The sequence below is a fragment of the Carassius auratus genome, chromosome 34 (genome assembly GCF_003368295.1).
Source record: "Carassius auratus strain Wakin chromosome 34, ASM336829v1, whole genome shotgun sequence".
Classification (NCBI taxonomy): domain Eukaryota; kingdom Metazoa; phylum Chordata; class Actinopteri; order Cypriniformes; family Cyprinidae; genus Carassius; species Carassius auratus.
The window spans coordinates 14,035,323-14,057,041 of record NC_039276.1 but is presented as its reverse complement, the minus strand read 5'-3'; the positions used below and the strand labels follow the sequence as shown (position 1 = coordinate 14,057,041).

Below are 21,719 nucleotides of genomic sequence, written 5' to 3'. Positions count from 1 at the left end.
GGTTTCAAATTTTGAGTTGGTAAGATTTTTATGCTGTATTTTTAAAAATAAAAAACGCATTACAAGCAGTAATACTGTGAAATATTATTATAATTTAAAATAACCATGTTTCTAGTTTAACATACTGCATGTTAAAATGTATTTTATGTAATGGCAAAGCTGAGTTTAATGTTTATTATTATTGAAAGAGATCATTATCAATCTTGGAAACAGTGGTGCTGCTTAATATTTTTGTGGAAAAAGAGATGCATTATTTTCAGGATTCTTTGAAGAATAGGAAGTTCAAAAGAACAGCATTTATTTGAAATAGTGTGTTTTTTTTTTTTTTTTTTGTTTTTTTTTTACACATTATGAATGTCTTAATACAAGCTTGCTTAACATTTTAACATGGGGTCCCTGAGGGTCATTAAAGTCTCAAAAAGTCTTAAATTCAGTTTTTATCAAATTTAAAGCCATAAAAAGTCTTAAAATATCTTAAATTGTATAAGAAAAGTCATAATAATCATTTCAAGGCATCTTAAATTGGGGCACAGAAAAACAGGAACCATGATATGGCATAATGTGATTGAATATGAAACTTCAAAAAGCAATGATTTTATTGAATTAATGTGAGCGCTGCATGATTGCATGGTGCTTGTGTGCGTGCTACAGACTCATGGTTTCAGAGCAGTTTGCAATCAATGAATATCACAGATTTATGCCAAGTGAATGCTAATTGCTAATTTTCTACTGTTTATGAATTTTGACATTATTTACCTTATATAACTTGCAAATCCATCGCCTTTCCGATGAATTTGCCATTTTAATAAGCACAACTTATTATGTTTAGATCACACATACTGTATCATGTCACATATAATCATATAATCAAAGTTTAAAATGTGAGCTTTATCATTTTATACATTTTCTTTTCTATTTCTTTTTTTTCCAAAACCTGAGTTTGAACTGTAAAGTTGTTTAAATTCTGGTCTGTACAGTAGGGTTGGGATCACGATGTGAGCTTAACATCAATATGTCCGTCATTTGTGCAGGTCTTAAAGAATTTGATATAAAAAAAATAATAATAAAAAAACTGGAGACACCCCGGTACAGGTGTGTAGGTACAGTAAATATATATCTTGTAAGATCCACATTGTATTTGCATGGTAAATGGTGACCTTCTGATCAGTGATCCATTGTAATATAAAGAACTATGCACAGACACCAGCTGTTTGTGTCCTTGAGACTGTAATATTACCCAGATTCATCTGCCCTACATGCATTCTGAGACATGAGCTCCACCCAGACACCAAAAAGAGGGTCAGTGTGTTTGTGTATTGATGAAGGTGAAGGTGATATGCTTGTAGTATAAGAATATGTTATTAATGGACCATTTTTTGATCTTGGAATATGTTATTATGGCCTTGCTATACATTTGCTTATATAATTTCTGGATGTAACATATACATTCATACATTAGAAATCAATGACTATAATAATAGACAATTATGCAATTTCATTCCTAACCCAAAATACAATTTTAACACGCACAAATCAGTTTTAAATTTTCTCAGCAGTTGCAATTTTGTCTCCATCATATAATGTTTTTTTAATTGTATGAGCAAATCGAAACAAACCAAAATGTGACTGAAACAAATCAAACAGAAATTAAACATTTCTAAATGCATCGTAAAGAATTATAAACAAGTTAAATCACTATCAGAGCAAATGTGGCTCACCAGCAGCGCTCTGCCATGAGACTCACAATTGTTTCCAATAAAATGTTATGTTAGCATGATGCTAAGAAGTCGATTAGCCTGTCAGACGCACAGCATTTGAAAAAAAAAGAATAGGTTGTCGTAAAGCAAATGAAATCAGACATTTTTGTTTGTTAACCTTTCTGAAATCACCAGTAAACCTAAAAATACATATGGCTCACAAATATTTGGTAAAATTGTTAATATTTAATTAGATTCACCCGTTTTTATTATTATTATTATTATTATTATTATTATTATTATTAATTAATTCAGATTAACAGAGATTTTCTCTCTAAATCCATGATTATCAAAATGAAAGCAGTGCTGTGATTTCCATTCTGGATTACCCGCAGGTCAAAAACTCAAATTTAAGCATTGATGGACAAACACACACTCCTCTCGTCCGGTGTGAATCAGTGTGCCACTGTCTGTCAGAGAGAAACAGTTTGCTTATCCAACAAAACTCAAAGAGCACAATTACGCACTCAGCATCACACTGCGAGTGGACACACAGAGGAATGCTGAGTGGCAGAAACACGAGCACAAATGCAGCACTCCACTTGCATGTGCATTTAACTGTTTTTTCACACTTGGTATATATCTAAATCAGAACCATCTGTTTTACTGTAAATAAGTACGCGCACACACACACACATACACACACACACACACACACACACACACACACACATACTCAGCTGATTATTCCAGCTATAAGCCACGAGATGAGGCCGCACCCAGTGCAACATAATGACAGACTGTGTTTCTGGCCTTTTCCCACTTCAGAGACACTGTAAAGAGAGGACAAGAGTGTTTGAGTGGAAGAATGAACAATTAGAGCTCAAATAAAGGAATGAGAGATGTAATTAACTTAATGAAAACTTCACTCACCCAGTCAGAAGTGTGTGTGTGTCTGTGTATCAAATTCTGCTGTCCTTTTGCGGCTCTTCATTCTGCTATACTGTTTATATTGCACTATATCCACAAGACAGAACACTTACGATAACTCAGATTCATCATGTGGCCTTCTGTTTTACCACCTGTATTATTATGGAGGTTATCAGTACATTTTAAGGTAAAAAACTGATTTTGGTTGTTAAATTAACATTTTATCATTTCACGAGTTTGCTCCCTTGACAGCCCATGTGTTGTCAGACCTCACATTCAACTTCAAATCTCTTCTATCCTTCTCTCCTCTTCTCTCTCTCATGTGTCTATAATAGGGATGTAACAATTCAATCAACTCACAATTCGATTCAATTCAATTTATGATTCAATACACAGTTTTTTGTGTGTATGTTTTTTACACAAAATTATATTTAAGACAAATTAAGAATTAAATGTGTCCTTTTAATATTTCTTGGACGAAATGCTCTTTCTTTGTGAAATTGAAATATAACACTATAATAATATGCTAAAATTGCACTTGCATATTATTGATCTTTTGTTGATTTTAATTGCTTCTGTTGTCCTCATTTGTAAGTGGCTTTGGATAAAAGCATCTGCAAAATTTTAATAGAATGTAAATGTAAATAACAACACTAAATTTACATTTTAAAGCGTGCCCCAAATCAAATAAATAAGTAACCCAAATTAAATAAATCTCTTCATATAAACAAAAAAAACTTTTTCTGTTTTATTTCCATTTAAAATTAGTGGCAGCCACTCTATTTTAATCATGATCCAAACAAAGATGCTGCATACGCGCAACATGAGTGGTTTTTAAAGGGGGGGTGAAATGCTCGTTTTCACTCAATATCCTGTTAATCTTGAGTACCTATAGAGTAGTACTGCATCCTTCATAACTCCAAAAAGTCTTTAGTTTTATTATATTCATAAGAGAAAATAGTCTGTACCGATTTTTCCTGGAAAAACACGAGCGCCTAGAGGCGTCACGTGTGGGCGGAGCTAAAGAATCACGAGCGCCAGTAGGCTTTTGCGTTGAGAGCATGTGGAAGCTGTGAAACAGATCCAGAGGCTGAAATTTAACAAGAGCAGCATCAGCAAAGGCGGTATGCTATGTGGTATGTACTGAAACTGTATATATTTGCTTAGCGGTTTTGGAAAATGATTAAGTTCCACTTTATGTCGTCTTTTTTTTTTTTTTTTTTTTTTAAGCTGTACATGTGGAAAGTGCAGTTTGATGACAACATCGCATGTTGTTTACAGGGAACAAACAAAAACACTTGCACAACTCCCGTTGATGCTCTGTAAAAATAAACTCCATCCACTGGTCCTTTAATGCTGTTTCTCTTTTGGTAATCTGTGCAGGGTTGTCTTGCCCTGGCAACCAAAAACACACTTCTTTTGTGACTTTTCGCGACGCTCTCGCTCTGATCAGGCTGTGCTCAGCCTCTCTGCTCTGCTATATGGGAGCGCACGCTCTTCCGGCAGAAGAGCGCGCACTCAGGACCCATATAAGGAAATTCCGCTCCATCTAACGTCACACAGAGCCATACTCGAAAATAACTTTCCGAAACTTGTGACAAACCGGAAGAGGTTTTTTTGGAACAAAAATACTCCTTCAAACGTACAACTTAATTTTTGAAACTTTGTCCATGTTTAGCATGGGAATCCAACTCTTTAACAATGTAAAAAATTCAGTATGCATGAAATAGCATTTCACCCCCCCCTTTAATTGAAATTAGATTGTATACTTTCGGAATTTTGAAGCAAAAACAGAATGGTTTGATTTCAGTTTTGAGAAACTAATCATTTTGAAGCAAAAACAGAATGGTTTGATTTCAGTTTTGAGAAACTAATCATAAATATATCTGCATAAAACAGCAGACAAACTAAATGAGACACAGATTCACTCTCTGCCAGTAGGTGGCGCTTAAAGTGTTTCCTTGGTTTGTGCTGTAAACGAAGCAGTGCTGCACTTATGAACTTTAATATGCATTATTCAGGGGCAAGATGAAAAGAAAAAATACCACCTAAACTTTTCTGAAGACGGTAAGTTCCCCTCAGACGTTCATTTATAAAAGCTCCTACCCTTACATGTATCGCGATTTGTTTAGCATCTCAACCAATTTGAATCGTCACATATAACTCGCGGTTAAACGTTACATCCCTTATCTACAAGCATTTTGTCCTTAAACCTACAGTTCTTAGGGATGTATGTGTGTGCGTGCTTTTCATCAGGGGCTTGTCTGATAATCCATGCCATCTGTGCCATCTCGATGCCCATTGTGTGCTCTGAACAGAACAAACAGCCTCAACACAGACCGCTGTTACAGCTCAGCAAGACGAGAGACGTTATAGCGACGTCTGTACGATTAAGATCATCAGGAGTCTACACTAGAAAAAAGATCAGGGATCAGAAGAGTTTTTATTCAGCCTCCGTCCTGCAGCACATCATGCGGGCATGTTTTCTTGAGTTTCCGGGTCTGTGTTTTATCTGCTGTCTCTCTATTTCTTGGCTGTAGCTGACTTTGTTCATATTGGTGGGACACTATTGCCTGCAGTATGTGTGTTTAATATAATGTCGTTCAGTAAAACAATCTTACGTGATGACAATTTACCAACATCATTTTGTTTTGTTGATCATATTTGTACAAGCTGTAGACTTTGTCTACGGGCCTAAAGACCCGTTTCTTAAATAATTATTCATCCCTTTGTGTTTTGATCTTTCCCCATATAGCTGAGACTGGGGTGAGCCAACGGTGCAGTGTGATAGCACACATAACTTTATAAGCTGTCCATTCATATGTTCCTTATATGAAAGTAATACTCTGTTTAATATTAATATGCACTGGTGGTTGCCCATCACATGAGCTGTTCATTCAGACATACTGAAGACACATCTAGGTTATCTGGCATGTTTACTCAGGTTTTGAGGTGAAGAGCTTTTTCTGTTTTAACAGCACTTGAAATGAAATTGCTAACACATGCACATCTTTGATTGGCCAAATATTTTTTGACCTTTGTGATCTGTCAGTATCCACACATCCTGACATAAGATAATTCAGAATCTAGTCAACATTACTCTATATATTAGAGTATAGATTATGCATACATGATGCATCTGTGACCGCGTTGCATGTATGTCTTTTTTTGTTACATTGGTGATTATAAATTTAGTTAATAATATAATATTTATATTATAAATTATTATTATATATATATATATATATATATATATATATATATATATATATAAAAAAATATTTTTATGCTTTACGGTATAATGTTATAAATTCATTGTAGTATAGAGTTAGGTCTTTGTAAAAAGAAGTGTGCTAATTGTATTGTATCCTAAAAGTAAAATAAAAAAATAAATAATAATAATAATATTAATGAAATAATACTTGAAGAGAGTACACATTTTTATATGTTTTTTAACACACATAAGTAGCGTCTTTGAAAAAGCACTTTATAATAATGCATTTTTAAATCAATGTTTTAATACATTTTTGTTGTGCTTTAAAAAAGTAAACGTATATTGTCATAATAACATGATTTTGTGCAATAATAATTATCATCTTATCAGAATCAGACAGAATTTGATCATCATTGCATCTCTGGTTCAGAGTTTCAAAGTTAGAGATCTCCCGTTGTTATTTCTGCTTTTTCTTAGTGATTTATGGTTTGGGTATTATGTTTTTTGAACCTTTGAACTTATTAGGGTTAATGGTTTGTAGGACTAAATATCTAGGTCTTGTCTCAGTAAACTGGATGTATTTATTTTGAATGCATGTATACTGTAGAGTATTATGGGTGCCTGGTTCTTTGCAAGCTTGTCTAATGCATGAAAACAATTGTTTTGTGTGTATGTGTGTGTGTGTCTTTGGGACTGTCCTGTGCTATTAGCACTCATACAGTCTCTCACAGGGCTGTGTGTATGGTTTCCATGGAAAACACTGATGCGTAGTGACAAGGGGGTATAGGTCAGTGTGGTACAGTTGTCATAATGTGTACAGTGAGCAAGTAGTAAGTTTAGTCACATACTCTCACAGTAAAGTCAACTGCTACAGAGTATCATAAATATTACTATAAAAACATGGCCTGAAACATTAGCAAAACATTGTTCACGTTGATGAAACAATCTGGTCGGTAAACCCTTGCACATTTGTTAAATGTCATCATTTAAACAATGACCTCACTTTTAAGCATGTGAAATACTAAATGCGTTTGGGCACTACCAATTATGGCTTTTGAAATGAGGTGTGTGTGTGTATGTGTTCAGGAAGGGAACCTAACCTTGGGATCCCCTCCTTCACACACTCACAGATGTTTTTGCTAATGTTCTCATCATTGTTATATGCACTTGTGAATGCACCTCCCTGTGTCTAGCTGTGGTACTACAACAACAAATGTGGCATTGAGTGTAACATAAAGTCATGCTGGTTGCAAAATAAAGGCTCTAGCTTCTTTTTTAAAGCATTCGTGTTAACTGAACTCTTTCTCTCTTAGATCTGTCAAAGAATCGCTTGATTGACATCCCGTCAGAGGTGTGTCATCTGGTCTCCCTGGAAACGCTGAACCTTTATCACAACTGCATCAGAAGCATTCCTGATTCCATCATCAGCCTTCAATCCCTGACCTGCTTAAACATCAGGTGAGCGTCACACTAAAGCCTGGAATACACAACACGATGTTTGCCCTGATTTTCTGCTGATTTACAGTCAGGAGAAGTTGACGCTAGTTGCAGAATGTCCGAGCCAGACTACAGATTTGAGTTGACAGATTCCATAGAAAATCATAAAGTGTATAGTATGCTGGTCACAGACTCCATCCAGTTGTTTGATATTTTCAGTTTAGTATTTTCAGGTGCACCTTTCTGCATGATTTTTTTTGTTGCTGGAACCACTTTAAAGTTGGGCAGTGTATGATCCTTAGTCGTGTAGTGTATGATGGTCGCTTTCCCTTTGTCACTTTTTACAAAGTCGCTAAGTGTATGATGCCTAGTGTTTTAAAAATAATTTCAGATTTTAAAAGTCATGTAGTGTAGCTATTCCAACCTTAACACATACACATACATACATAAATGACATTGTGTTATGTCTCTGTTTTCTTAACTCAGAACTGTATGATTAATTTGAACTTTGATTTCCAGTTTGATAAATGAACTGTGATTAAACCTCTGCAATGTTTACAATCTCCCTGACAAAACTAACAAAAATGAACACGTTTCACATATTCGATTAAAAAATGCTAAATAACCACATATATTACCAAGGTGAAAATGTAAAAAAAAGTTTAACACCACTCTCACAATTAAGCTTAATACAAAATAAAAAATTTTAATTAAACACAAAAGTTGTGTGTCACAAGTTATGTGGTATAGAACAGTTAAAAAAAAAAATCAGTCAATATGCTTTTTTTAAGATATGAATTAAACTCATCAAAAGTGAAAACTTACATGTGTAATACTAAAAAAATATTTGTAGTCCAAATAAATGCTGTTCTATCTTGACCTTTTTATTTATTGAAGAATTCTGAAAAATATCAAGCAGCACAACTGTTTTAAACATTGATAATAATCAAATATTTTAATCAAATAAATGCTTCTTTGATTAGCATAAGATACTTCTTCCAGAAAAAAATAAAAATAAATTACTTTCCCCAAAGTTGTGAACGGTACTGTTATTATTATGCTAGTATTCTTTTCCAAACATAACATATATGATTGCATGTTTGTGCATCAGCGGACCAAACCTAATGTGGTATTAAAATATTTTATTTGAATATGTTTTTTGAATTATATTTTTCAAATGGACTTCATTTGAAATGTGGTCTTTAGGTTGTTTCTAAAGATGTGTGGTTAAATATTTATGGTCATTAAAATACCTGAATGGTATTGTTATAATTAGGTTTTAGATACATATACAGCCCAAAGAGTAAAATCAAAGTGCACTACATAACATACAACAGTGAAGTGAACCAAATAAACATACTTTTCCCTCTGGTTGTCCTTCCTGCTTCTGTTAAATGTAAATAGACCCCCACACACACAGACTCTCCCTCTGGTTTTCTCTCTCCAGCCAAATGTCTCCTGCAGAAGGCCTGATATTCACACTGTGTTCATTAGCGATGGAATTTGTTTTGTAAGAAGCTAATGAAGCACTAAACTCTTAACGGTTGAGAAGAGTGAACATAAACTGGAGATGGAAAATCAAGCAGAAAAAACAAGTGAGATCATGAAAAATGCATGAAAGATCACAAGAATATGGAATCGCCAAAAGAAAACAAAAAAAACATGTTTTTCCTCTAGTTCTGCACACACATGCACAGAGTTGAACAACTGTATATTTGTCTTTCATCCTCTAGTCATAACAGGCAAAGTGTGTCTAGCTATTACTTCCCTTGAACTCATGAACAGTTCCGTGAAGTCAGTCTTTTTCCTGTTTATTATCATACAGACGGAAATGATGAAGTGTTACAGGAAGGCTACGGCACACACATGACCAAGAAAAACAGAATGATGTTTTATTTATATTTGAATATCAGTCTTTTATGAGTTAATAATGCACATTCTCCTCTCTTCAGTGCCACAGTTGAACTGTTGTGTAACAAGTTCATTCTTGTAATTTTATATATATATATATATATATATATATACAAAAATACAAATACGCGTACGTGTGATAATGCTTTGTTTTTATTTTGTATATTTTCTTGTTATGTATTTTATTGATATAACTAAAAGTTGGAAATTGCAATCATTTAGATAATTAAATGCACTTCAACCCCCATGAGTTACAAACAAAGAGAAAGTACAGTACATGTACAGTACAGAAATGTCAGACAAATGTCCCTCATAAAGGACAAAGCAAAATATCACATCGGTTACAGCACAGATGCATTAAAAGAGAAAAACAAGTCACAAATTTATAGAAAAGAAAAATGATCATGAATTTAAGAAATAAGATATATTTTCTTATTTATTTAACATATTTGATGTTTATTGTGCCCCCCACAATCCTAAAACCTTTTTATTTCTAGGTTCAAATTATATTTTGTTTCCTACATTTTCCCCACTTATTAAATCAAATAAATGAATGCTGTGATTGAAGTTTTCCAGATGAATGATTCTGCTTGAGTAGCATGAAGGAAGATGCTGTAACATGTTTTGTTTGAATGTCGTGGTTCTGTAGCCGGAACCAGCTGTCGGTGCTGCCAGCGTGTGTGTGTGGTCTTCCTCTGCGAGTGCTCAACGCCAGCAATAACAAACTCAACGCACTTCCAGAAAGCATTGGCCAGCTCACCAATCTCATGGAGCTGGTAAGTGTGAGCATGTGTGCTGTACCTCTGATGTCTGCGTATAAAAGAGATGTTTGTGATATTTGCTCTGTGTTTTATGACTATATTGCCACGCTGACTCACCCTCAATTCTCAATTTGGCTCATATCTGCTTGTAGTGAATATACTGCATTTCTATCTTTCCAGTGTTTTTTTTTTTTTTCCTTGTAGTTCTTCTCCCTGTCTTTTTTCTCCTGCTCTGTTTTGTAACCATAGATAGAACATACACAGAGCAGGTTTTCTAGGTTGATGCCAGTTGGGATCTCATATAATATAGTACAACAGGCACTTAGTTAGAGTGAGTGTAATGAAAGGTTTTTGCAGAAGCTTGTGTTTGAGAAGAAGGTAAATATGTAACTCTAAACTCTTCCTCTATCTTTTTTTCCCATCAGGATGTAAGCTGTAATGAAATCACAGCTCTTCCACGTCACATTGGCCAACTCAGAGCTCTGAGGGAACTCAATGTGCACCGAAACCTTCTCTGTGTCCTGCCAGAGGGTGAGTCTGCAATCAGTGTGTGTGTGTGTGTGTGTGAATGTGTGTGTTTGTATCCTTTCTACATCCTCCTTATCTCTGCAGAATGGTTTCAGTTTCTCTGACAACTTCACCTTTATAACTACTCATCACATTACCAATAAAAACTTCCTCCTGTTGCTCCAGAGCTACAGGAAATCTAGCCTTTGTTTGACCCCTGCTCCACCAACCTTCTTATTCGGGTCCTCTCTGTCATTTTCTCTCATGTCATTTTAAACCCATAAGAGTTCATCCATCTTTGAAACACAAATGAAGACACTTTTAATGAAAACTGTCCACCAGTAAGCTTTGTCCTTGCTTGTCACGCAAGCATGTTTGAACTTCCACAAGAAACAATGAGGTTTGTTTTCACTTCATATGGATTACTTTTACCGTGTATTTTTGTAGTTTTTAATGCATGGGAGTTTTGGTGGAGACACAGAAACCTCATTTTTCAATAAAAAAAATATCTTCATTTGTGTTTGGAAGATGAAAGTAAGTTATACATGTTTGGAATGACATTAGGTGTAGTAGTTGTTAGAACTATCCTTTTAATTAATGCAGATAGCTGTTATGGCACCCATTGAGCACTATCAAAATTCAAGAAACTGAACATCTAATCCTTTTGCTATTCGGTTGTTAAGTGATGACGTAAGAAGCGCTGCTTCCAGGTCCAAGCCTCAACTTGCTTCACTTGAGAATGCTACCTCAGCAGCCGTTTATGAGCACTGTTTATTCATATTAATCATTTAAGCTAAACGCTTTCAAACTTACGGTATACACTACAGTCTCCGTGCTCACAGCTTCCCAAACACAAATAATTTTTAAAAAATATATATATATTTTTTATATTTATATTTTCATTTTCTGGCTATCTGGGACTTCAGTATGGAGTTAAAGGTTAAGATTATAACTTTTTTCGCTAGTATTCTATCACATTGTGAGTTTATATTAGCACCTTTTGTTGTTTTCTCGTGGTAACTGATAGAGCGTTTGGACACGGAAGCGCTGCTACGTGACGTCAGACTTAACAAGCGAATAAGTAGTATCAAACTCTATTGCTCAGTCAGGCCACTTCATCCTTCCTTCATCTGTGTAATTCAGTGAGCAATCATTTTGGAACAACATTCACTACATATTTGAACAAAGCCAAAAAACCCTCAACCTCATGTTGTACTTGTATAAACATATAAACTAACATTGACACAACACTCTTGTAAGTTGTTCTGAGTAAAAGCTGACTGCCGAGAACAGTAAGTGTGAGTGTTTCTTTAGATAACAGTGAGAAAGTGTTTAGTGTTGATAGTGCTGAAATGATTGTGTGAGCCAAGCATTATCTGAAACATTCTGTAACCGAGATTTTGCAGCTCAGCTAATATTCAGCTAAATTATGCTGGCAGATTATAAATAAAAATAGGATTTGTAGTGGTCTCTTCAAGCACACTGTGCCAAAATGACCTCATGGAGCTAAAGCATTAATATAGATTGCCTGAGAGATCAGCTGATAATTTGGTTTTTTAAAATTTATTAATTGCTGTGTTTTAGTCACCAGGACCAGTAAAAAACATGTATAAATACCAGCAAGTACCATATTTGAAATAATAATTAATTAATTAATTAATTAATTTATTAACTAATTAATTAATTTATTTATTTATTAATTTATTGAATTTTATTTTACTTAATTTTATTATATATATATATATATATATATATATATATATATATATATATATATATATATATATATATATATATGTATATGTATATATATGTATATGTATATATATATATATATATGTATATTTATTTATTTATTTATTTTTTTTTTTGTAGCTGATATGTTTTTCTGGATTTAAGATGAGGTAGACTGATGTAAGATTTTGAGTATCGACCTTCCAAATGCTGAATGTCTCCTATTAGCATTTCAAGAGCTGTCGTGTGCATGTTTTATTGTTTCCCTGTTGTTGTTGTTTTTTTTTTACATTTTGGCAGTCCCCTCTGCCCCCTTATTGCAAAATATATTAACTTCTAATGTGACTTAATAATTCTCTGTATGTGTGTTTCAGATTTGGCAGATTTACCCCTGGTCAAGTTTGATTTCTCCTGTAATAAGGTTTCTACTATTCCTGTCTGCTATCGAAAAATGGCCCAGCTCCAATCACTACAGCTGGAGAACAATCCACTTCAGAGTCCTCCTGCGCAGGTAACACACACACACTCACGCAATTCATTCTTCAGTTCTCTCACAATTGCCATTATAATTGACATTATTTTCACTGCTTTCAGATCTGCATGAAGGGCATGATTCATATATTTAAATACCTCGCCATGGAGGCATGCCGAAGTGACAAGATGGCCGATGCCATGTACCTTCCTGTCTCAGACCGCCTCAGCTTGACACGACCCACGAATGGGAGGTCAGTCCTCATGATTATAAAGGAGTATATCAAGTAGATTGAATTCAGTAGAATTCATGAAATCGTGATATGGTGAATTTAAATTGCTAAAAGGTGTAAAATATATATATATATATATATATATATATATATATATATAAATTAGGGCCGGGACTCGATTAAAAAAATTAATCTAATTAATTAGAGGCTTTGTAATTAATTAATCTAAATTAATCGCATATAAATATTTGACCTGAGAACAGTGAGAAGTATTTTTTTTTCACATGGATTTATAGTATACCATTGAATAATGACTGAATACATAAGTTTCTTTTTGTTCAACCAAGTCTAGCAGACTGTGTATCAATAGCATATTTAGAAACAATTTAGAAATAGTACATTTCAGAAATTCAGGTAGCTTATAGGTGCTGGAACCTTCTGTAAAGGTTTTTTTTTTTTTTTTTTTTTAAGTAAAACACAATACTGTCAATTACATTCAGAACATTGGAAACACTGACTATTAGAAAACATCTCTCTGTTGCTTCAGAGGCCATAACATACTAAGTCCAACTCTCAATAACCTTGGCCAAAACAATAAAGAGTTCAACATAAACTGTTGCACCAACAAAATAATACATAGTTCAACATAAAATGTAAAGTCCACGCTAGCTGCTATATGTTTTGCGTTTAGGTGATCCTTGAGGCTCAATGTGCGGCGGTGATATGCGAAGTTTGCGAACGCTAGTTGGTGCTTCAGTATAATCGGTCCCGCCGAAACTCATCCAGTGAGAAACGTTCCGCGGTGCAAAAATAAGTTATTAAAAATACGGGAATTTTTTTTCTGTAATTAATTAATCTTAGTTAACGCGTTATTTTTTGTGTAATTAATTAATCTCAATTAACGCGTTAAAGTCCCGGCCCTAATATAAATGTTAATAGTTATATTTTATAAAAGTGAGAAGTGGACTGAAAAGAGATTTGAATTACTGTCAAAACCAGTGTCCTTTTATTCTTTCGGTCTTCTATATTTAATCTTTACATAATATGAATATTTGTCAAAGTAATCAACATATATATTTTTTAACCAAGTCGTGCACCTCTAAATGGGTGTATAAAAAGATCTGAATGTAGAATACAATTTGGAATCTAAAACAAATCCAGGTCGCGTGTGTATGTGTGTTGGCTGTCATTATCATCCTTCTCTCAGGAGAATCCTTTTAATAGACTTCAGAGGGAGCGAGAGAGACTGAAAGATTTCTTTCCCTTTCTCATCTGAGAGACATAGGCGGCTTCTCTCTTTCTTTCTGTCCTGCACGACGCTTGTTAACTTCTAACCCCTTCTTCTTTTGTCTCAGCATTGAGGACATCGATCAGCACAAGAAACTTGACAGTGACTCTGGGGTGGGCAGTGACAACGGAGACAAACGCCTTTCTGCTACAGAGGTCAGTCTGTGTGTGTGAGTGTAAGTGTCTGTCTGAGTATCTGCTATGTGTTTTCATCAGTGTTGCAAATTTATAGCACTGCCACTATTAAAGACACATGTTATTGTGTTAGTTTGCTTATGGCTGAGCTGCAATAAAACTCTAGCAGAACTGAGATCATATACTTTGGGGACAAAGGTCTTGTTGCTGCTATCTGGCAGTTATAATCTACAGTGGCATACAGTGTTTCTGTTACGTCTTAACATCGGGAAAGCACAGTATATCAGTGGTTTGGTGTCTCTGTAGTGTTATGCTGGGAAGCTCCGCCCATAGTGAATTTGTATTGGTCCAAAATCCCATAAAAAATAGCTGTGTTAAACATCAAATAACTCTGATTGGCTGCTATTGCGGCGTTTTGCAGAGCACATCGACTTTCTGTGTGAACAGATAAATTACTTCACATTGGAAATGTATTGTTATGTGCTTAGTAAAGACACAACAACACTGAAGATATTAAATTTAAATTAAATTAAAAAAAAATATTAATTTGTGCATTTAGCAGATGCTTTTATCCAAAGTGACTTACAGTGCATTCAGGCTAACAGTTTTTACCTAATGTGTTCCCTGGGAATCGAACCCACAACCTTGCGCAGTTAAGGCAATGCTCTACCACTTGAGCCACAGGATTTTATTTATATAATAATAAATACTAATAATATAAAGCCTAAGGGTTGCTTCTCAACAGTGTCTAGTGTATTTTTTAGTGCTTGTTTAGGTGATGTTTTAGATTGTGAGTTTGTGTGTTCCAGCCATCAGATGAAGACAGTCTCAGCTTGAATGTGCCCATGACCAACATCACAGAGGAGGAGGGCTTGAGCAAAGACGACTCCAGTGAACACATCAGCGCTCTGACAGGTGCTGCTCACACGCACAAACACGCCCTCACATGTGTGGACAGGATATTAAAAGCCTGTGAAGAAAAACATCCTCTTACTGGGCTGACACAACATAACAGTGATACTGTAGACGGTGTGTTTGAGACCCAGGTTAAGCCCGGGGGAGGGTCCCGGACAGGAAGTGTGGATACTGGCTGGGAAGTCAGTGTCAGCACATAAGGTGAATTAAGGGAGGAGGAGATGAGAACCGAGAACTTTGCAGGAAGAAAGGAAAACTGTTTGTGTGTGTTCTGCAAAAGAGTGTGTGACTGCTAAGCTGATTGGGAGGGTCCTTTAGTCTTTAAGCTTTCAACAAGATTTACTGGACACATCAACTGTGTGTCTGCATGGATGAATGAACGTGTAAATGTGTGCAAAGAACACGTCAGCATTTTAACTTCTTTAGGTTTCTGTTTGTTTTTCATTTAGAGGAAAGTTCCAGGGTTCAAATTAAGTTTTATTTACAGAAGTTATGGCATAATGTCAGACATTGCATTAAAGTTAGGCACTTACGTTAGTCATTAGGTCATTCTAATCTGCTTTTATTTACATTTAGTGTCAGTGAAAACATATTTTAGTCAGTATAATAATTGAGTTTATGTTTATGTGTGTGGTTGTATCTGGTAGCAGACAGAAGTTCATCAGAATCTCTCAAGGACCATCTGGGCTATCGAGACTCTACCCTCAGCTCACCGTTTGTCAACTACATCAAAGTGAGTGTGAGACTGCTTCTTTTCATGGTCTGTCAGAAGTGTGTTTGTATTGAAAGCTGGAATTTAAGGATCAGGAGGTTTCACACTGCCCAGACTAGTTTCGATCAGTTTTAAGCAGATTTTCCAGTCTTGCTTTCTTCCTCTCTTTCATTATACTGTTATCCTTTTGCCACTTTAAGCGGTGCTGTGCAGAAGCCAGATTAAGTTGTTGTTGTTGTTTTGAAAACTAAACTAGCTGAGCACATCATCCTGCCCTGAACTCTGATGTTAGCAGTTTCTGTTTTAAGACCAGCAGATTTTTGGGTGCCAACTCAGTGCAACATTTTTTGCTTAAATTGTGAGAATCAGTCGTAGATTGTGACTTTTCCAGTTGGTTGTGACTTAATGGATAAGGAAAAATATTTAAAAATATATATATAAAATATTTTAGAGCTTGGCATATTAAATATGTGTATTTGTAAATTGTATGAACGTGCTCATGGAGTTCTATAAATATTTTAATAATTTTTTACTTTTCCAGAAGGTCACATTAAATTAAACTGTTTCATATATCCAGGTTTTTCAGGACTGGGGGAATCTTTGTTCTTCAGAGACCAAGCATAGTTGTTGAATTCCATTTTGTTTTTATTTAGCTTCATTTAATTCTTATTTGTGACCCTGGACCATGAACAGTTTTTCGAAATTAAGATTGATGCAGATCTGAAAGCTGAATAAATATGCTTCCCATTGATGTATGGTTTAATAGAATAGGACAATATTTGGTTGAGATACAACTATTTGAAAAATCTGCAATCTGAGGGTGCAAAAAAATCTAAATACTGAGAAAATCGCCTTTGAAATTGGCCAAATGAGTTCTTAGCAATGCATATCACTAATCAAAAATTACTGACTTAAATTAGTGACTTAAGACCTTTTTGTGTTTTTGTCAGGTTTTGTGCTGCAGGGTCACATTTTATCTAATCTTAAATAATTCATGTGAAACTTAACATTCATAAAGGGATTTTCTTGTTCTGAAAGGTTAGACAGAAATCATCGCATTTTAAAGAATATTGTGGGCAGATCTGGCTTGAAACTGGTTTGATCTTTTTTTGTTATATTTATTTATTTGTTTGTTTGTTTGTTTCTTCATACTGTAATGTTGACAGTTTCTCATTATAATTGTAATGTTCTAGTTCTAGTAGAGCTCCAGCTGGGGTATTTTATATTATCATTTTTGTTCAGTACAGTGGTCCTCTCTTTCCTGTCTTTAAGTACCCTATTCCCTTCATTCCATTCTTTTCTTGTCATATTTTTCATCTGTCTCTCTTGGCACAGGGCTTCATGTTCCAGTAACTGTTAGTTTATCTGATAGCGTCTCATTGCATCATTGGATTGGCGCAGACAGTGTTTATTTGTGCATTAGCAGTTCCCTAGTGAAGTAATCCACGTCTAGAGGGACATTGTGCGTATAAAGGGGGTGCGTGTATTCCCATCTGCGTGTGCGTCATCCTCTCCAACTGGCGGTGGTGTATCTGATTTTTAATTCTAACCAATTAGGCCTCTAGGCTGTAGTCACTTGACAGATTTTGCATGTTGATGTGTGTGTGTGTGTGTGTGTGTGTGTTTGAAGGGTCGAGGTGTTGACTTCGATGAGCCCCTCAGGATAGAGGAAGACACCAACTGGGTTTCAGAACAAACGTATGTTTATATAAGGATATTTATCAAGTACTTTTCTTTCTGTTGTTTTGTCTGTGTATCTCTGTTTCTATCTTTTCTCACTGACTTTTGCATTCTCTGAATTTGGTCACTAGTTAAACCATATATATTCATATATACCATGCTACTGGGTCCAACAGATCAAAGGTCAATATGATTAATCAGCTAAAGGAAGCTGTGGAGATGCTACAGGATCCTAACAGGTATCTGTTGTTTTCCTCCTTTGACAACTTGCAAATCACTGCTAATATTAGATGCATTTCTTTGAGTTGGTTATTCAGCATTGCTAACAATCCGTAACATGTGGCCTACCACAACATAGAGATAAAAACAAATGATTTGCATGTGCTGTTCTTTAACGCAAGCCAATGTTAATGCTGTGTCATCACAAAATTTAAACTATATTATTGTCCAGACCTACTAAATATAATATTAAACATTAACATAAGGGTTTTCTGTAAAGCCGCTTTGAAACAATGCTTGTTGTGAAAAGTACTATGCAAATTAAACTGATTTGACTTGTTTTGTGTGTGTATATATATATAGGGTTAACATGAACTCTGCTGATCTCTCCAGTATTAAGCTCTACCCTGTGGAAATGGTTACAGTAGATGATTCGCTCAAGTAAGTTACAACCTCACAGCTTAAATGTTTTACAGTTAATACAAAATAGTAGTAATACTAATACACTCAAATGCTGCTTTGCATGTTAAGGTTTTCACCAACACCCCATTCTTGTTTTTGTCTTCCTGTAGTGGCCAAGAGAGTGTCGATTGTCAGGCAACGCCTAAGGTAAACCACAGATACATGTGTCTAAATTAACATCTGACACATGTACAAAAGGACCTTGCTGGTTCCTCTAAGCATCCTGTTGATTTCCTTCTTTATAGTGCGGTGTTTCTCTAGTGTTCCTCTGAGATCAGTGGGCTATTGTTGAAGGGTAGACCAGTTTCTCAGACTTTCTCACGCCTTTTAGACTGCTTGTGTGATGTCAGTTATGTGACATCATTTTTTACATGAAGTTTATCATTTAAAAAGGTGCTAGTTTTTCATTCATTCAAGAGTAGTCGCAAAAATCCATTCCTTTCGCCTAAACTGCTTAAAATTAAAGAAAGTGATGAAGTTCTTCACTCTCAGTAGCCTCTCTGATTACATGCACTGTTTGTTGTGAAGTACTTACACTACAAAAGTTTGGGGTTGATACGTTTTTAAAAATCACCAAGGCTGCATTAATTTGATAAAAATATGGTAAAAACAGTAATATTGTGAAATATTATTACAATTTAAAATCCCTCTTTTTATTGTAATATATTGATTATTAAGTCCGTTGTACAGTCCGTATATTGTTTTATTTTGTCATGCGTCTCCTAACAACGAGGCGCACGTTCTACGGAACGACTTTAAAGTCTAGTAGTGTGTGATCCGTTTAGTGTATAATGCCCAGTTTATACAAGTCGGTAAATGTAAGATGCCTATAGAGTTTTAAAACCTCTTCGTATTTTAAAAGTTGTGTATTATATTCCAGCCTTAACTTGCGACTGAGTTAAGGTATTGATAGTTATTATAGTGTTAGGGGAGGGGTCTTTCTCAGTGGCTCCAATGCGTCATCGAGGCCCACCCAAAAAATCCTGAACAAAAAATAGTGAAAAACTAGTTTACAGTCTTTGTAACGTATTTCCAGCAACACATTCCTAACATTTACAGTATAATCTGTTTTGAAACAATTCTCTAAATTGCCTTTACACCGATTTCAATTATTTCGCTGATGGCAAAGTAGAATTTACATCTTACAAAATGTTACATTAGTCTTCAGTTTCACATGATCCTTCAGAAATGATTCTAATATGCTGATTTGGTGCTCAAAAACATTTCTTCTTATCATCAATGTTGAAAATAAACTGAAAAACTAACTGAATAAAAGTATTAATTCCTTAAAAAAAAACCATATCCTATGGACCCAAACTTTTGATTGGTAGTGTATGTTATACATTGGATGTGTAGTGATCTGTTGTGGTAGTTTTTTGTGTTGTCGTTTGTGTATGTACTATTAGATGTCTTTGCTGTGTTGTGATGTGATTATTTGGCTGATAAGAAAGCATTTCCTTTTATTAAAGTTGTTAAAACCGTAATTGACTGTAGCCACACTGTAGTTCTGGTTAGCCTTGCAGCTTGTGTGTTATAGGTCCATCTAGTTTAACTCCAGGGCTGTTTTTACCAGCGTGATGTGTGCTGTGGTTAGTGTCGTAGTGTGATGGTCTTAAGAGCAGTGATTATCATTGAAGGCGGCTCCTGGAGAATGCTGGGAGTTCCAGAGGAAGCGACAGTACATTCTAGAACGGGCCCGGCTCGAGGCTCAGCTCGCATGTCAACATTATGCCCTGCACATGGCACAACAGGTAATCTGACAAACTAGTCCTGCCATCCAGCCTATAGATGCATCCTGTTTGACCAGTGAACACTTGAGCAACTTGTACGAGTCAAGTGGGGACATTGTTATAAAAAATGCAGCTGGTCTTTCAGAAATGATTCATCATTCAGTGCAAATGTGTTTGTCATTCGTGTGCAGTGCACTTTGTACAGAATTACCCAAACAAGTGGTCCAGATGTAGCTGCCACATATGAGCTTTTTGTTTGTGCTGTGGTGAACTCATTCTTGTTGTAGTTGTGCTATTGTAAACGTGCAGCTCATTCCCAGCAGAGCCACGTGGAATCTGTGTGTGCAGAACTCCATAGAAATCTCCGCAAAATTCCACGCAGTTGGAAAAACTGCCAAGTTCTTCAGATCCTCTGCCGCACCCACTTGTTTGAATTCTCATACTCACAACTCATTTTACTTTTGTAATATGATGCATTTCTAAGTGAAACAATATTTAGCAAGAAAAACATGGACTGGGCTTGATTTTATGTGACTGAATCATAAAAAGAGGGTGTTCCATATAATAATGCAAGATACAAGTTTGCTGAAAGGTTTTTTTTTTTTTTTTTTTTACATATGGTTAGCATTATAGTCTATAGTTGAGAGAGAGTTCTCCAAAATATTATTTTCTCACCCCTCGTGGCATTCCAAAACTGTATGGCTTGCTTTCTTATGTGGGACATAAAATAAAATATTTAGAAACTTGTATTTGGCTAGGAATTTGCCTTTTTTTTTTCTTTCTTTTTTTTATATGTTGTTATATATTTTACAGAAGAAATCAAATCATACATTTTTTTTTTTCATGAGGTGAAAGTGAGAGAATGATGACTGAATGTAAATGATCCCTTTAATGTTGTTTTAAGGGAAATGTAATTACATTTTGATTAAAGATAACAAAGACAAAAATATTATTTACTTGGAATAATGTGCACTGGTGAATCACACAATAACAATAGAATTTGATTGTGCTGTCATCTACCACAAAGAGTGAAGGACTGTTAAACATTTTACCAATCCATTTAAATTCATTCTGCAAAATTATGCAGATTTCCTTCCAGTTTTTAGATTGCATCTAGGCCCTTTTTCACTCAGCATACAGCATTTGAAATGTGTGTGTGTGTGGTGCTGGATGCATTTGTGTGTGTGCTTTTAAGTGTGCTTATTAACATTGCACTCCATGTGCTTTTAGTCCATGATGTAGCCTGCATGACTTCATAAATCATCATTATAGATTGAATAGAAATTATGTATTTAAAGTAAATGTACTCACATCACATGGGGATTGAGAATCATGTAATTCTCTTTCTAATCTAATAAAAGGGGAAAAACAAACAAACCAATTTGAAAGAAAGACAGTCATATCGAAGCAGAGAACAGTGATGCATTGTTTGACAGTGTATAAAGAGCTGGTCTGTTAACGTCTTACATCATCTCAAGAATCCTGCATCCTGTTTTTTTTTCTCACTCTTAGGGTGACGTGATTGGCCAGGAAGGATCAGGTGATAGTTGTGAGAACCAACTTACCAAGGTAAATCTTTTTGCTGACTCAAAAGATTAATATTACTATGGCTTTACACCATGGTAACATTACAGTAACACTTTATGCTTATAAATCTGATTTTTACTTTTAAAAACGATTCAGT

The 21,719-nt window shown here is 35.1% G+C and overlaps 1 protein-coding gene across 4 annotated transcripts in view; it reads left to right on the top strand.

Annotated features, from left to right (window-relative positions):
• LOC113053263 (leucine-rich repeat and calponin homology domain-containing protein 1-like) overlaps positions 1 to 21,719 on the top strand; it is a 39,049-nt gene that overhangs the window by 5,966 nt on the left and 11,364 nt on the right. For all 4 annotated transcript variants that reach the window (XR_003277205.1, XM_026218138.1, XM_026218139.1 and 1 more), the window contains exons 2-15: positions 7,155 to 7,299; positions 9,839 to 9,965; positions 10,376 to 10,481; positions 12,566 to 12,702; positions 12,786 to 12,916; positions 14,251 to 14,338; positions 15,127 to 15,232; positions 15,880 to 15,965; positions 17,575 to 17,642; positions 17,801 to 17,863; positions 18,207 to 18,284; positions 18,416 to 18,452; positions 19,943 to 20,056; positions 21,548 to 21,604. Coding sequence is in view for 3 of the 4 variants with exons in the window: in XM_026218138.1 (XP_026073923.1) it covers positions 7,155 to 7,299; positions 9,839 to 9,965; positions 10,376 to 10,481; positions 12,566 to 12,702; positions 12,786 to 12,916; positions 14,251 to 14,338; positions 15,127 to 15,232; positions 15,880 to 15,965; positions 17,575 to 17,642; positions 17,801 to 17,863; positions 18,207 to 18,284; positions 18,416 to 18,452; positions 19,943 to 20,056; positions 21,548 to 21,604 (1,343 nt within the window). In the remaining variant the exon portion in view is untranslated. The remainder of the gene's footprint in view (positions 1 to 7,154; positions 7,300 to 9,838; positions 9,966 to 10,375; positions 10,482 to 12,565; positions 12,703 to 12,785; positions 12,917 to 14,250; positions 14,339 to 15,126; positions 15,233 to 15,879; positions 15,966 to 17,574; positions 17,643 to 17,800; positions 17,864 to 18,206; positions 18,285 to 18,415; positions 18,453 to 19,942; positions 20,057 to 21,547; positions 21,605 to 21,719) is intronic.